At 58.0% G+C, this 16,162-nt stretch overlaps 1 protein-coding gene across 4 annotated transcripts; it reads left to right on the forward strand.

Moving 5' to 3' along the window:
- Positions 1 to 5: 5 nt before the first annotated feature.
- On the forward strand, positions 6 to 14,127 carry Endov (endonuclease V). 4 transcript variants are annotated; one of them, XR_011704846.1, is made up of 10 exons: positions 6 to 85; positions 211 to 382; positions 2,807 to 2,941; positions 3,157 to 3,196; positions 3,941 to 4,116; positions 5,370 to 5,438; positions 5,693 to 5,821; positions 8,003 to 8,076; positions 8,869 to 9,090; positions 13,199 to 14,127. XR_011704846.1 is itself a non-coding variant. In XM_071602916.1 (9 exons), the coding sequence occupies exons 1-9, from the start codon at positions 30 to 32 to the stop codon at positions 9,020 to 9,022; spliced, it is 1,005 nt and encodes a 334-aa protein (XP_071459017.1). In that variant the 5' UTR covers positions 6 to 29; the 3' UTR covers positions 9,023 to 10,573. The 4 variants fall into 4 exon arrangements, 2 of the variants coding, with proteins under 2 accessions (XP_071459017.1, XP_027811330.1); XR_011704845.1 differs by lacking the exon at positions 13,199 to 14,127 and adding an exon at positions 9,401 to 10,573; XM_071602916.1 differs by lacking the exon at positions 13,199 to 14,127 and having other exon boundaries at positions 8,869 to 10,573.
- The last annotated feature ends 2,035 nt before the right edge of the window (positions 14,128 to 16,162 follow it).

The following is a 16,162-nucleotide window of genomic DNA, read 5'->3' on the forward strand; positions in this document are numbered from 1 at the left end:
GACGTCGCCGGAAGCGCCGGGCCCGAGCCATGGCCCCGGAGGCCGCGGGGCGGCCGCCGGAGGAGACGCTGTCGCTGTGGAAACGGTAAGCGGTGGCGCGCCGCGGCCGGGGCGGGGGCTGCGCGGCGCTCGCGGGCCCTGCGGCCTCGGGACCCGGCGGCGGGACGACGGGGCCCGCGCCCGGCCGGGCTGACCCCTCTGCCCTCCCAGGGAGCAGGACCGGCTGAAGGCTCTCCTGGTGGACCGCGACACGGAGGCGTGGCAGCGGGACCCCGCCTTCTCGGGTCTGCAGAGGGTCGGCGGCGTGGACGTGTCCTTCGTGAAAGGGGACAGTGTCAGCGCCTGTGCCTCCCTGGTGGTGCTCAGCTTCCCCGAGCTCGAGGTAACCTGGAGGGACCGCGGGCTGAAGGCGGGAGCGGACTGGTGGCCTTTCCTCTGTCCTTTTCTCCTCCTCGGCGGTGTGGGGTGAGCCAGGCCCTGGCACAGGCCAGGACAGCCCTACTCCCCAGCCCGCTGTCGTAGGATTCCAGTGACCGGCGAGAGGCGTTGGAGGGGAAGCAGAAAGAGAGAGGCTGAGGGCTTTCTGTGGCCGGTAGGGACCGCCCGTGGTCTGGACCTCCGAGCCTGGCCGGCTTCAGTGACCGGCAGCACACACCCAGAGCTGCCCAAGCAGCCGTCCCTTCCTGGACTCCCCTTCCCCTCACATCCTGGCGGATGTCAGCTGGCATTTTCAGCTTCTTCAGTCTTGCGGGGATCTGGCCCCTTGCCTGCCTCCCCTTGGCCCCTCCCCTGTCTGTGCTGCCATCTCTGCTCCTGTAGGTTTCTGAGCCGAATTGTCATGGGCTCCCCACCCCAAGTCTTGCTCCTTGGTGCCTAAGTGATTTCCTTTAAAAATAAGAAATTAAAAAGATAAAGTCTATCATTGTCACCATGAGTTCTTTTAACAGCACTTCTGTGTCCTTCCTGGGGCCTCAAGATAAATCAAGTTCGCGCTTGATAGTGGCTTGAAGGCCCTTTGTGATCTTTTCTCTGCTTGAGATGACCTGTAGGCTGGGTTCCCACCATTGTTATCCTCCCCACTCCCCACTCCCCACACCACACCTCTCAGGACAGCTTTGCTCCCTCGCAGGCTGTGCCGCCTGGCCTTTCCAGGCACACTTCCTCTCCTGGCATAGTCTAGAGAATGTGTATGTAGTAGGACTCTTGGACTTCCAGCCTCCAGAACTGAGAGAAATAAATCTTTGTTGTTTATAAGGCACCCAGTCTGAGGTATTGTGCTATAGCAGCCCAAATGGACTAAGACAAGGGTGCAGGGGCCACTCCTGGACTCGTGGGGTCAGGGGCTCTCTGGGTCCTAATAGGGAAGTGGGAGCTGGCTAGGTGAAGACTATGCACCATCATCCACCATCATCCTATGGGGACACAGGACGCACCTTGTGTCCCTGTGGAAGGTCATCTGTAGGCTTCAGCCATCCATCCTGCTTGGGTTCATTAAGAATCAGTTTCTCTTGTTTACCATTAGAGTGGACCTACCCCACTTTGAGTCATTCGTGGTAAGTTTCTTACTGAGTTACTGATAAAAAGGCCAAGAGACAAGTCCCAGACTTCCAGACTAACACAGAAGAATCAGTTCTCTTAGGTGTGTTTAGTAGAAACTAATTTGGGAGCTATCATCAAGACATCTGGAGGATTCAGTAACAAAAATGGGGGTGTGTCCCCATAGGATGATGGTGGCTGCTTAATTAGAATTTCTTCACACAAGCTCCAAAAACCAGATAGAGCAACAAGAAAGGAAAGCCCCTTTTTGTTTCCCAAGCCCAGGACATAAGATGAGCCTATCAGAGATGTCACTGTGCCCCCTGGTGGGGAATGAAACTCACCAGGCTACAGAGTAACTCAGGCTGGGGAGACTCCGCCCTCAGGTGCTCTAGGCAGAGGCTGACCTACAGGCCCGGCGAGGTGATAACCAGCAACCCTCTTCCCTGTGGGGCAGGGTCTTTTGGGTTTGAAACAGTCTCTTTGCCAGAGAAGCCTAAGAAAAGGAGTTAACTTTAAAAGCTCTCTGGGTTGTTCCCAGCCATTCAGGAAGCCCAGGTCCTCTGGGCCCTCTGTCCTCCTCACCTCTTGGCAGTGTGTGCAAGGTCTTCAGTCAGTTCTTCTGCTGTCCCCGTAGCTCCACCCAGTGTGCACTCCCCTCCTCCCTCAGTGTCTCTAAATTCTCCTGTCTCTGGAGACACCGGTTCTCTTAGATTTCCTAGCTCTGAGGGCATGCCCGCCTTTCTAGATGATTAGAGGTCTTTTCATAAAGCCAGTGTGGCAGCCGTACTGTCCCAGTCTCTAGGAGACCTGGCTTTCCCGTCCCTCCCAGTGTCCACAGGATGCTGCCTTCATGCTAGTGCCTTCCTGTGCCTTGTCTCTGAGCCTCCAGCGGCCCATGCAGGTGGTGGAGTCAGCGTTGACTTACAAGGAGGCCCAGAAGGGCAAGGGGCACCCAGGGGTGAGGCTAGTCACCACCCTTAGAAGAGCTCTTGGGAAGAGGGGCCAGGGGTCCTCAAACTCACCAGGTCCGGATGAGCACTCAATCCCCACCACCATTTTCACCATTTTCAGGGAAGGTTATCTTGTCCCTTCCTTCAAACCTATTGTCTTGCATGTCCCACCCATAGGTGGGGCAGAGAAGGGAGCAGTGGGTGGGGCAGAGAGGGAAGGTTGGTTGTTGGCAGTTAATTTCAGGGCAACAAGGCAGAGAAAATGAAGGGAGGAAGCAGGAGGCCTCAGGCCCTACTGACCTGCTGCCTGGTGGCAGGTGGTGTATGAAGAGAGCCGAATGGTCAGCCTGACGGCCCCCTACGTGGCAGGCTTCCTGGCCTTCCGAGAGGTGCCCTTCCTGGTGGATTTGGTGCAGCAACTACAGGAGAAGGAGCCGGGCCTCATGCCTCAGGCAAGTGACCCATCCCAGGGGCAGGAAAGCCGCCCCTCTGCTTCTGCCTGGGGGAGGGAAGGCCCCCTGCAAGCCACCACCACCATAGCCAACAAAGAAGATTTTCAAAACAGCTGGACCTCTGTGGCAGTTCCCCTTCCTGCAGCTCCAGGAACATCCCAATCTGAGGAGTGAGGGTCAGCTTAGCTGACTGTGACTCCCCTGTGGCTCTGCAGGTCCTTCTTGTGGATGGAAATGGGGTGCTGCACCACCGAGGTAATCCTGTTCCCAAAAGAGAAGGTCAGGGTGGGTGCTGGGAGAGACTGGGAGAGGGTACTTCCCACCCCACGGCAAGAGCATCTGCTGCCAGCCAGGCACTGATGGCTGCTTTCTGGGCTTGTTTTCACCATCAGGACAGATCCCCACCCAGAGAAGAGCTCCCCTTTCACCCCACCCTCACTGCTACCCTCCTCTTCCCCACAGTACCCTACGCAGGCCCCTCTCCAGGACCCTGGTCTAGTGCCAGCCTATCCCCTGTGAAAAGTCATGGGTCTGAGCTCAGGGCACCCCCACCCTCACTACTATCCCCAAGCTGGACAGTCAGGCCTCTGTCTAGAATCAAGACGGGAGTGGCATTTCCTATAGATGAAGGGACCTTGGCCCAGGAGAGTGCTGAGGTTGATGGTCATCCTGGCCCAAAGCCAAAGGGTAAATGCATGCTGACCTGGGTGCTAGTGCTGGGACCGGCTGGCTGCCCCAGGGCACGGCACAGGCCATGGGAAGATATGCAGAGGCCTTAGGGCAGCAGCAAAGGGAGAGGAGGAAGGAAGTTGCCAGAAAATAAAAGGAAGCAGAGGGGGAAGTGTTGTGAGCATGCTGATCAGGCTACTGGGCCTGCCAGGCAGGAGGCCTCCCCTGCCCCAGCCTCACCCAGGACGTCTTGGAGTCTGGTCCCTGAGTGCTCTACTGGTCTGCAGAGGGTGTGGTTCTGTTCATCCCTCACCCTGCACCCATCTCCAGGCTGCGTGGCTTACTGCTGCCCAACCCCATTGCCCCAGTTCACCCTCCTCTGCCCCCTGCCAGGCTTCGGGGTGGCCTGCCACCTTGGCGTCCTCACAGAGCTGCCCTGCATTGGGGTGGCCAAGAAACTCCTGCAGGTGGATGGGCTGGAGAACAATGCCCTGCACAAGGAGAAGGTAAGGAGGCCTAGACAGCCTGGGCTCAGCCAGCAGGTGCTGGAGCGGCCCTGGGGATGGGAAGGACAGGTCAGCTACCTCCCAGACACCTCTGTGTCCCTGGATCCTGGCCCAGAATAAAGCAGGTCTGGTGTTCTCTGGCTGCCTCCCAGCCTGTGGCTTGCAATCCCTGGGGCTCCTGGACTCCTCCCCCTTCTAGGACTACCTCTTCTGTCTCCACCTCTGGGCTGCTGCCACACGCCTATAGGTTACTGTAGGTCATGTCCTCCAGTCACACACACACACACACACACACACGTACACACGTGCCTCCCAGTCGCCTGTCCCCCAGGGTGCTCACATAGCTCAGCCTCCAGGCCCTGCTCACGGTGCGCCCCGTGCTCTGGGCCACTGCTCCTGCCTGTGACTGCTTCCACACCCTTTCTCATCCCTGCATCTCCCTTCTCTGGCTCCACAGCCTGCACTGAGGAGGTGACGTTAACATTTTGGCTTTCCCACTGGACACCAAATTCCAAGAGCAGAGACCCTATCTGTCCTTTCCTCCGGCTCAGGCACTGTGTGGAGCACTCGCTCCATAAACATCTGTGAAGTGGGTGGGGGTCCAGGTCCCACCCAGGCCAGCGCAACCCACTGTGGGCCCATCCTCTTCCCTGCAAAGGAAAGTGTGGAGGTAGCCTACACGTGCCCAAGTTCCTAGTAGGAAAGGAAGCAGGAGGAAGGTAGAAACTCAGTCCTGGCCACAGCCTGCTGCCAGGGTGGCCCTGTGTGCCCTGGCCCCTCCTTTGCTTACCAGGGCGCTGGTCCCAGTTGAGCTGCTGCCCATCTCAAAGTCCTTGTTTTCAAGTCAGATGGGGTCCTTGGGCACACTGAGGGCCGTCTCAGCAGATGGCTTTGTTCGGGTACAGTATTCATTCAAGAAAGGGCCCTTCCCTGGCTGTGACTATGTTTTTTTTTTTTTGGGGGGGGGGGTTTGCTACTGGGGATTGAATTCAGGGACACTCGACCACTGAGCCACATCTCCAGCCCTGTTTTGTATTTTATTAGAGACAGGGTCTCACTGAGGTGCTTAGTGCCTTGCTGTTGCTGAGGCTGGCTTTAAACTTATGATCCTCTTGCCCCAGCCTCCTGAGCCACTGGGATTATAGGCGTGCATCACTGCACCCAGCTCTGACTGGGTTTTAAACAGGAAGAGGCTTGCCTCAGCCCTTCACCAAGAAAAGACATTTTTTACAAGCTTTCTCCCCCTTTTCCAGATCCGGCTCCTGCAGGCTGGAGGAGATACATTTCCTCTGATGGGAGGCTCTGGAACTGTCCTGGGAATGGTGAGTGGCCCGGGCCTTGGCCCTGCTCTGGAGATCAGGGCAGTGTGTGCACTCGCACACGTGCACCTCAGGCTCCTCGATGCCAGCACTTGTCCACCCTGCCCTGGGACAGGCAGTGGGAAGGAGCCTAGGGGATGGGAGTCCAAGAGCTCCCTGCTGCCACCCAGGATCTCCTCAGTGCCTCTAGCCCCTGCGGCTGGCCTGGACCAGGGGCACGTGTCCTCGTAGCTCTCTGACCTCCCTTCCATGCTTAGGCCCTGAAGAGCCACAGCCACAGCATCAAGCCTCTCTACATCTCCGTGGGCCACAAGATAAGCCTGGAGGCAGCCGTGCGCCTGACCCAATGCTGCTGCAGGTTCCGGATCCCAGAGCCTGTGCGCCAGGTGGGGTCCAGCGCATGCCCCTCTACTTCTCACCACTTGTCAGCTCAGCTGGGGTCACACAGTAGTGGTTTGAGGACCAGATGGCCCTGGGCTGAGGGCAGGTCCATGGGCTCCTTGCTGGGGAGCCTAGTGTGGACTTATTGGGCCCTGGAGGCAGGAGGGTGGACAAGAGGATGCAGAGTTCCCAGGAATTCTTCCCCAGACCACCTACTTATGCCTCAGAGGCCACTATGCCCAACACTCAGCCTCTCCCTCACTTGAGCCTCCTGTCCCCAGGCACCAGGTTGTTTGGAGGATCAGTTGATGTCAACTCTGATGTCAGAGTGCTCCACCAGTCCCCAGTCAGAAGCCCAGAAGAAGCAGCCCTTGCTGGAGGCCCTTGCAGGAACATTGGGGGAGGGGCTGAGGAAGGCTTATGCTAATCAGGAACTCCAGGTGTGGCTACACCAGGTACCCAGCACCTAAACTGGTGCTCAGGGGTCAGGATATTAGCACTGAGATGAGCCAGTTGGCTCAGGTGAGAAGGAATCAAACCTGCAGCTGAGCCCAGGATGCCCACAGCTCACCTTCGCCTTCAGTCATGATGGGGGAACACCAGTCACATGCCAGTATGTGTTCCACAGAAGCCATAAGGAGAAGCTGTCCTCAGGAAGAGCATTCCTGGCTCAGGAATGGCATTTGCAAAGGCCCTGGGGCAGGAAGGAGTTTGATGTGCACAAGCAGCTCAGCCAGAACAGGGAGGGGTAAAGCAACCAGTAGCCAGTTGGTGTCTTGAGCTTTCAGATTGTAGACCTCGTCTGCAGGGACTAGGCGACCAATGTGCAGGATGTTCAGATCTGCCATTCGGGGAGCAGCTCCCTGTGTGCTACCAGGCCTCTGGGAGGAGCTGGGGCATGGTCTGCACCTGAGACCCTGCCTTCCACAGCCCAGCCCTGGAGATTCTGCTAGGTGGATGGAGGCAGCCACCCAGCAGAGGCCCCAGGCTTGTGGAGAGTGGACCTCATCCTGCCTCGGCCTGGTTGCAAGAGTGCAGGATGGCCTCCAGGTGGCAGCAGCAGCCTGCACACACCATGGCTGTGCTCCTGGGGCGTTTGTGCCAAGAGGTGTCTTGTGGGCGTCCACTAGCAGGAGCCTTGCTCTCTCTCCATCCAGGTTGTCACTGGGGTCTTAGGCACATGGGCTGACAAACCTGTGAGTGTCCCCAGCCCCAAGAGGCCTTTCCTCTTCCATTCTTTCCTAGTGGCCTAATGAGAAAAAAATCCAGGAGATTGTGTCAGCGGTCCTCAGCCCTGGACCTCTGGGCTGTGTGTCCCAGACCTGCTGGGCAGGCCTGTGCCCTCTTCTCGGCTTACCGCAGTGGCTCCCTCTTCTTACAGTTGGGGGTCAGCCACCTGAAAAGGACTTTGACTACCTAGGAATAGGGTCATGTGCCTCTAGCTGGAGAAGAGCCCCCACCAAGTCTTGAACCCACACTTCAGAGAAAAGTCACCTGTCCCCAGAAGCCCATGGTCCCTGCACCTGCTGGGACGGGTGAGGGTCCCAGACCTGCCATTTTCTTCCTGGGCCACTGGCCTCAGCACCCTCCAGAAGCTCCCGTGTGTGGGATGGGTGTGGTCTCAGTCTCCCTCCCTGGTCGTAGATGCTGGTGCACCGCCTGTGTCAAGTGCAGACACTCCTGCCACGCAGGGCTGCTGCCGCCCACTGCCCACCCCGACCCACTTCCCCCACTAACTGAAGCAGGACCATCTGGGGATCAGCTGCTGCCACCCATGAGTCACGTGGCCCCAAAGCTAAGCTAAACCCGTCTGAGCCAGGATCAGGGGGGCTTCTTGAGGCCAGGGTCCCACTTGGGACTGAGCCCTGTCACGTATCCCTCCCCACTAGGGCCTGTCCCAGTCTCTGCCTTGGCCCCACAGCTCCCTCTCACTCTGGTAACCTGGCTGAGCTGCTCCCGGGGGGACCCCAGGACCCTCCTCCCCTGGTTCAGGGCCTCAACACTGAAGCTTTTGGAATCCCGGTCACCCACACACCAGGGCCTGCTCGTCCTGATTCCCAGAAGGCTGGTCCTGAGGAGGACTCTCTGTGGGAGGTGTGGGGGCGTCCCTAGGCTGTTGGGCAGGAACGATGTGTCCAGAGTCTGGCTCAGAATCAGCCAGCACCTCACTGAGCTGTCTCCTCCAGGCTGACATCCGCTCTCGAGAACACATTCGCAGGACTCTGGGACACCTCCGGCCATCTGAACCAGGGCAAGCGAGGTGAGCACCAGGAAAGGCTCATGCTGCCCACAGGTGGAGGCTTGCAGTGGCCCAGCCTCTCCCTGCTTCAGTGTTGTGCCTTGGGACTGGCCGGGAACCCAGAAGAGATCCCAAAGGGGGAGGAGAGTGAGACAGACTCCTGGCTTGGAGGGAACTCTCTGGAAACATCAGGCCCAAGGCCTGTCTCCCAGCAGGGCTATCCCAGCTTCTCATGGCCCGGTTTCCACAGAAATGGCATGGCCCCTGGAAGGCCTACACAGACAGCTACATCACAGGTACCCTGGCCCTCAGTTTCCACCTCTAGAGGCAGCACAGTAGTTCTTGTGCTAGGGGTCGGAGCGCAGGCCTGTCGTGAGCACTGTGGGCAGGTAGCAAAGCCTGGCGGCAGTCTCACCAGGAGGCAGGTACTCAATCACGCTGTTAGGTGGAGGAAGGTGAGGCCCAGGGTGTTGATAAGCAGCAATGCAGGCCGCAGTGGCATCCTGGGTTCGGGGCCTGCCTCTGGCACTTCTCCCTCCCCAAAGGAAGACTGTGAGGTGCCCAAGCCTGGCAGCACCGAGCACTCGGGAGCTGTGCCTCCTCTGTGCCCGTCTCCCCCCTGCCCTCGTTTCCTGGAGGCTGTTCCTAGGCCTTGCTAAGCTGCTTTGAGAACTGAGAGATGGGCCTCTGGACTGCTCAGTTCCATAGTCGGGGCTGGCCAGCCTGAGTGCCATGGGCCTTCCAGGGGCCACTCGGGGTCTTCCGGGCTGGCTGTGGCATTTGATGATGGCCCTTTCTCCATGTCATTACCAGGAGTCAGAAGGCACATTGTCCAAAGGCATGCCCCAAAGGGGGCCCAGGAGAGCCTACAGACCCCTCAGGACCACAGCAGAGGCCCCGGGACAGACTTGGAGGCTCCCAGGAGCAGCAGAGCCCGTTCTGGAGTGGAGGAGACGAGGTGCCATGAGCACTCGGGCTGCTGGCTTCCCACTCCCGCCTCAGGACAGTAGCTGTGGGGACCTCACCTAACCACAGGTATAGGCCCAGACCCTGGACACACCCCCTGGAACAGCCAGCTGATGGCCAAGCACAGCCCAGCTTGGTCAATGACAGCCCACTCTCTCTAGCACTGGCTGGTGGGTGTGGCCACAATACCCAAATAGGACAGACCTTCCCAGGGTCAGTCCCAAACCAGAAAGTGCCTGCGATTATCCTCCTAGAGCACAGGGGGAGGATTTGGGTTCCCGTGCCCAGTGGCCCAGGCTGTGCCAGCACCATGGCTCTCCTGCCCCGTCCACTCCTCTGAATACAGACCTGCCTCCACCTGCTCTGTCTTTTCTTTCAGGGTTCGTTTTTAACTGGTGCCCCTCCAGCCATAGTGGGCCACAGAGGGGATCCACACTGGTGTGGCCATGCTTCAGCTCCCACAAGTGTCCTCACTCTGAATCGAAGCCAAGGGTGGGCACAGGCACCTAGGGTTTCAGAGGATTCCAAACAGGAAGCCAGTTGAGGCCCATGCCCACCTCTGGAGAGCCAGGATGCTCTTGCCATCCCCACCCAGAGGCATATCCTCAAGCCCCGTCTCCACTGTGGGAAGGCAGCTCATTCCCAGACCCATCTGGCCACTTCCTCTCTTGGCATGGGCTTGGAGTGGCAACTGAGAGGAAGGGCGCAGTGGGTGGCACCTGCAGCCTGCCTCATCCCCGGTCTTTCATGTGCCAGTTTGCTCCCAGAGTGGAGAGGACAGGGTAGAGGGCTGGCTGCCAGATCCCGTGGGCCCCTTTCCCTAGTTCCAGATCAGGTTGGAGGAAGGTGGCCAGCAATGGAGAAGAGGAGGCGGGGGGTCGTCCTTAAAGAAATGGAGGATGGTGGGACATCATGACCCTGAAACACCCCTGTCTATTCCCAAGCCATGTTACGCCCAGACCAGAATGTCCAGGTAAATGCCATCCTGAGGGACACTGACTCTCATACGTGGTACGTGGGCAGACTAGCGTTACAGTAAGAGCTGCCTTCCTGCACACACACCAGGCCTGCTGCTTCTTGGGATGCTGATCATGCAATGGAGCACTCTAATGATGTCACTGCTGCGGCCTGACTGGCAAACCCTCCTCCCTGGGTGACTGCCCTGGTGTTGGGGGCACCATGGAGATGACAAGTTCCTCTTGTCCAGCCAGCTACCATTGGACAAGGTGTGGAAAGGGATGGAGACACAGGAGGTTCACTGTGAGGGACAGGTACCGCCTGTCCAGCCTGCTGCCTTGGGCCTTCCCCATGAGCAGCTTTCAATAGACTGATGTCACCAGGTGCAGTGGCACATACCTATAATCCCAGTGGCTCGGGAGGCTGAGATGGGAGAATTGTGAGTTCAAAGCCAGCCTCAGCAAAAGTGTGGTGCTAAGCAAGTCAGTGAGACCCTGTCCCTAAATAAAATACTAAATGGGGCTGGGGATGTGGCTCAATGGTAAAACACCCCTGGGTTAAATCCCTGGTACCAAAATAAAAATTAAAAAATACACTCGTGTCTTGCACACCATCTGTGGGTATTTCCTAGGGTCTCTAGGCAACCTGACCCAGTGCCTTTAGTGCAGCTGGGCTGTGGGCCAAACAGGAGGGCAGCAGGGAAAGAGACTCAGGCACAGGCTGGGGGTGACGGGTTCCTGCTGAGCCCAAGGGACAGCCCATTACGTCCTATCCAGATGAAGTCAAGCTGCCAGGCCCCTACGCAAGCCAGCTTGCAGTGGGTGTTGAGGACCCCCCTGGGGTGGGTCTACAGCAGCCTCTGATAGCTGAGCACCAGCTCCCACTTGGAACCTGTTTTCCTCATCGGGTTTGGGGCATTAGATGGCAGGTACGTACCAAGTCTCAGACACAGGAAATCTCCAGCAAGTGAAGTGTGGATGAGTCCCAGGCTGGTCCCAGGAACAAGATGGTAGGTGGAGGGTGGCGCCTGCCCACTGAGCACCTGTGCACAGGTCAGCCTCCTGGCCAGGACCCCTGTGTAGTCCTATCCAGGGTTTGAGGATAACAGGGCCATAGTGGAAGCCCCCAGGGCTGTCCCCCTAAAATTTCATGTCACTGCCCCAAGCAGACCTGGGAAAGGCTCTCCAGGAGACACATGACTGCCACAGCCCGTGCAGGCACTGCACACAAGGAGAGCCAGAGTCAAGGAGGCGTTCTCACCCAAGCCCAGGGATAGGCACACCTTTGGGGGCCCCTTCCCACTGAGGATGGGAGAGGCTTGCCTGGCCCTTAGGGAGAGAATGCACCTAAATCAGCAGCAGCGGGGGCGGAGCCAGGCAGGGAGCTAGGGGGACTCCAGGGGATCTGAGCAGGGGTGACTAGCTGCCAAAGACCCCAGCAGTGTCCAGATTCCTGTTTCCCCAGCGTGCTCCTAGGAAAGCTGCCACGTCATTCCACCCACCTGCTGAGGTAGAGGGCCTGAGCTGAGGCCTAGGACCCCTGCCAGGGTGCCCCAGGCCATCAGGGTCCCCAGGAGGCACAGCCCTGGCCGGCTGCCCACCACACCCCTGACATGCACTCACCGTGTACTCCCTGGCCCTACCACCCACCCTCCCAGCTTCTTACAGATTTCTTTAAATTTATTTTTTTAGTTGTAGTTGGACACAACACCTTTATTTTACTTATTTATTTTTATGTGGTGCTGAGGATAGAACCCAGGGCCTCACACGTGCTAGGCGAGTGCTCTGCCACTGAGCCACAACCCCAGCCCTTCTTCCAGATTTTTCCCTACCAGAGGTCCATCAGGAACCACGGTCAGAGAGATTGGAAGCACAAGGTTGAAGCTGAGGAATGGACTGCCTCACTAGTGCCTTGGGCACAGCACAGACGTCAGGAGGGAACTATACCTGTCCCGCCTTCCCTGGGACTGGGAAGACCACAGGCAGAGGAACTAAGGGTTGGCTCAGGCCTGGCGCATGGTGATTCCAGTGAGGAAGGCTGTTTTTTGGAGAAGCAGGGTCCACAGAGGCCAGAGGTAATGGCTGTCTAGCCAGCAGGCCACAGGTAGGGACAGTGGGGCAGACCCCTCTCATGGGGCTGCAAGAGTAACGCTCAAGGGCACAGACAGAAGCAGCAGGGTGCAGGCTTGGTTGGGGCTGGGGCCGGGGCTGGGTGGGCAGCCAGACACCACGCCTGAGCAGAGGGCGGGTAGGGGCTAAGTGCAGTGGCGTCTGGGCTCCTTCCCGCAGAGCCTTAAAAATAGGCCGCAGTGATGTCCATCTCAGCAGACCACAGCTCTTCAGTGCTAAGAATATTTTTGAACCTCTTAATAATTGAAGTCAGATCCAAATAGACTTTCCAGTTCACCTGCCGGCCTCTGTGCCCCTTCCCCGCCCCCCAAACTGCCTAGGGACTGGAAAGGGGTGGCTTCCAGCAGTGGGTTGGCCTGGCTGCTGGCTCTCACCCAGGACCCCTCAGGGCTGGAGTGACCAGTAGGATCTGTCCAAGGCCAGCCCCAGTCCACCCGTACCAGACACTGGGCCCCTTGGTCCCTTCTTCAACATCTCACTAGAGCCATGGGCCCCAGGGCCAGCTCAGGCTGCAGGGGCACCAATCTGCCCCTTAGATCCCAGCGACTGTGCACGCGCCCAGAAGAGAGCTGACGGGCTTTGCCTGGAGCTCTGTGTCTGGTGGGGACAGCTGTGTGCAGGTTCCAATGCAGGCTCCTGCCCTGCGTGCTGCTTGTTTGGGGAGCACGAGGGGCCGGCTGCTCCCTCCCCTCCAGGCGCAGTGCCCCAGCTGCAGACACCCCTCTCCTACCCAAGGCAGCCTGGTCTCGGGTCCCTCAGAGAGGTGAGGAACTTGGGGTGCCACCAAGGGCCTGCGTGAGGTGGGTCTCTCCAGCCTGGCCCACCTGCCCCAGCAGCAGCCCCAGCAGCCCAGTGGTCCCACTGCTCTCCCCTGGCCAGGGCCCTCATGGAGTTTTGCCCATTACTAATAACAGCAGAGGCGGCTGTGCTGGCATGCGGGTGGGTGGTGGGCGAGGAGCGTGGAAGGATGGTACAGTCTGCTCCCCGCCCCAGCCAAGGGACCAAGCCCTTCAGCCTCCACTCCCCCTGCAGGCCAGTGAGGGCTGGTGGTGTTCTGCCTGCCTACCCCTCTGGCTTCCTCCCTTTCTCAGGCTCCTCCCACCTTGCAGAGGGCAGCTCCAGGTGGTGGCAGGCCAGGGGTGCAAGCTGAGGACCAGGACAGAGCAGAAAGACCCAGGGCACCTGCAGGAGGAGAAGGAGGACACTGGGGGGCCCAGGCCCAGGAAGAGGCCTGGCTTCCTGGGCTCCTGCCCAGGCTGCAGGGAGCTGGGTGTGGCGGGACGTTGGGTGCTTTGTTTTTGTTTGGTTTTGTTTTTGGTGATTCACATTTCTTTTGTTATTTCCTAAACAAAGTGTGCACAGTTTGGAAGATCAGCTCGTTCTGCAGGGCTTGGGATGGAACCCAGGCCGTTTCGCAGCCCCCTGCTCCCCCTGGTGTTTCGGCTGCTCTTTCAGCATTTACTTCTGAGTAGCAATGTTACTGCTGCTGTTCCCTTTACTTTTCAGATTTAGAAATTACCAATCAATATTCCGCTGTGGGGATTGAAAGTTTGTTCTCTCATGGAGCCCAGGTGCGCACGTGTAAGCACTTTTGGAGCCCAGATGCGTGCGCGCACGCATACACACACACACACACACACACACACACACACGTGCACACCACCCGCTTCCTGCTTCCTCCTGTCCCCACGAATCAGGATTCAGCATGTGCAAGATGTTTCTTTGCAGACTGGGGTTGTGGCTTGGTGGTAGAGTGCTTGCCTAGCCTAGCATGCATGAGGCACTAGGTTGGATTCCCAGCACCACATAAAAAAACTAGATAAACATAATAAAGCTATTGTGCCCATCTACAGCTGAAAAAAAAAAAAAGATGTTTCTTTGCGTACTCTGGTCACTGCTGAGGAACATGTTGTAATTACACCTCTGTACAATCTCTTGTGTTTCCTGGACTGAATAATTGCCTCATTTGGTGGTGGTGGGGGGGTGTTTTCTATGTGCCCATGACTTATTTATCCCCAAACTCTGCCATGGAATAAATGGAACATGAATCTCTTTGGTACTGAGAACATTAGGCCATCTATGTGCTTATTTTTTCTGGAGTTTGTGGTAGCCAGTCTTCAACATGGCCCAGTGATCTGCCCTCCTGGCACTGGTGTCCTGGTCCTATTGAGTGTCACAGGGTGGGTCTGTATGAGCAACGGAGGGAGGCAGCAGAAGCCATGGCTCGCTCCCTGGCTCCAGGTTAGGTTACGGGGCACTCTGACTCTTCCTCGGTGGTGTCTCTCTGTGTCTCCTCTCTCTCCTTTATCACTCTTTTCCTGTCTCTCTCTCCCTGTCCCTCTCCTCTTTCTCTCTCTCCTCTTTATCTCCCCTCCTATCCTCTCCCTGTCTCTGTTTCTCCCTCTCTCTTTCTCTCTCCTCTTTTTCTTCCTTGCTCTGTCTTTATGTCCCTCTTTCTCCTTCTCCTCGTCTTTCTCTACTGCTCCCTTTCTCGCTGTCTCTTCCCTCATTCTCGTCCTTTGCCTCCTTCTCCCCTTCTTGGTATTTGCTTTAAGGGAGATCTCCTGCCCCATCATAAGCTGCTCTGTGCATGGGTCCACTTGGCTAGGCGCGCAAGCATCCTGCCATTAGCCATGCAAGGGTGCCATTTTGGAAGTGGTCCTCCAACCCCATAGAGACTTGGGAGGATGGCGCCCCAACTGTCTTCTGGACTTCAAGCAACCCCATGACACCCAGAGCCAGAGTCCTCCACCATTCTGCTTCCAGATTCCTGTCCCCCAGAAACTGCCATAGTAACTCTTGTTCCTGGGATAACTTGTTACACAGCAGAAGATAAGCCCCCCAGAGCCATTCTTCCTCAGGCACCTCAGTAACCTTCAAACCTCAGCACCATCTACCATCAGGACCCCTCCAGCCCGGGAAGTCCTTCCATCCACTTCCTGGTGGCACCCCTCCTTCCCACATCCCACACAGCCCTGTGATTTGGACAGCTCCCTGGTTTAATACTGAGAGCATCCGCCTATCCTGCCCCTGCCTCAGAGCCAGCGCCCTAGCCCTGATCTTCCAGCAGGAAGGCCTGGGAGTGAGCTGTTTTGTTCAAGTCTTAAGGCACGTGGGTATGTGACTTCAGCTGTCTGTCCACAGCCTGGATATGAACTGCATGTCACAGGTCACCATGTTGAAGCCCAGTGCCTGGAGGGCCTGCTGATTCCTCCTCGGGGCCCACAGTGCTGTGTGGTTTGAGACCATCTGTGGTAAAATACCTGAGAAAATTGCCTTAGAAAGAGGACAGGCTCATGTTTCCAGAGGTTTCAGTTCACGGTCACCTGACCCAGTTGCTTTTGGGCCTGTGACAGAGTAGCATGTCATGGCAGGAACCAAGCTGCTCCCTTCATGGCATCCAGGAAGCAAACAGGAAGAGACCAGGGGCCCACTGTCCCCTGGGGAACACACCCCCAGCAACCTCACCCCACCCTCTAGGCCCACCTTGCACAGGTTCCAACCCCTCGGACAGTGCAGTGGGCTGGGGACCACGCCCGACACGCAGGCCTCTCAGGGACACTCGGTCCAAACCACTGGGCTGGGCTGTCTGCCGGGGCTGTCTGCCGGGGCTGCTGGGTGCCCAGGACTCCTGCACTTCACTGGCTTCCCCGCTGTGGCCCCCGCAGGGGGAGCAGACCCCTGAGAGCAGAGTGGAGCCATCCTCAGACGCACCCTGCTCCAGGCCTGGCCTTTAACCAGGCTGCTGTCCTCCCCGGGGTTCCTCACAGGCTCTCCAGTGAGCAAACCCTGGAGCAAGAGTGTGCAGGTGTGGAGCCAAGTGGCCCCGTGTGTACTCAGAACTCCAGGTCACGTGTGACCGAAACCACCGAAAGCAAAACGGGGTCCTGTGTGTCGATGCCAGGGTGGGCCAGCACTGCCCAGCCTCTAGCTGAACAGCTCTAGCAGAAGCCCCAGGCGGTGTGCCTGGAAGGCCCGGGCCTTCCCTGTGCAAGTCGCTGTGGCTCAGGGTGGCCAGAGCCAGGGCGGAGCCAGCCTCCACCCACCTATGGAGA

Source organism: Marmota flaviventris, chromosome 17, assembly GCF_047511675.1.
Source record: "Marmota flaviventris isolate mMarFla1 chromosome 17, mMarFla1.hap1, whole genome shotgun sequence".
Classification (NCBI taxonomy): Eukaryota; Metazoa; Chordata; class Mammalia; order Rodentia; family Sciuridae; genus Marmota; species Marmota flaviventris.

What these genes read in the sequence shown, in the direction of transcription:
- Endov (XM_071602916.1), top strand. Translation starts at nt 30, where the DNA reads ATGGCCCCGGAGGCCGCGGGGCGGCCGCCGGAGGAGACGCTGTCGCTG. An exon ending in ACGCTGTCGCTGTGGAAACG is followed by an intron (nt 86 to 210) that starts GTAAGCGGTGGC and finishes CTGCCCTCCCAG; the next exon opens with GGAGCAGGACCGGCTGAAGG. An exon ending in ATGCCCTGCACAAGGAGAAG is followed by an intron (nt 4,117 to 5,369) that starts GTAAGGAGGCCT and finishes CCCCTTTTCCAG; the next exon opens with ATCCGGCTCCTGCAGGCTGG.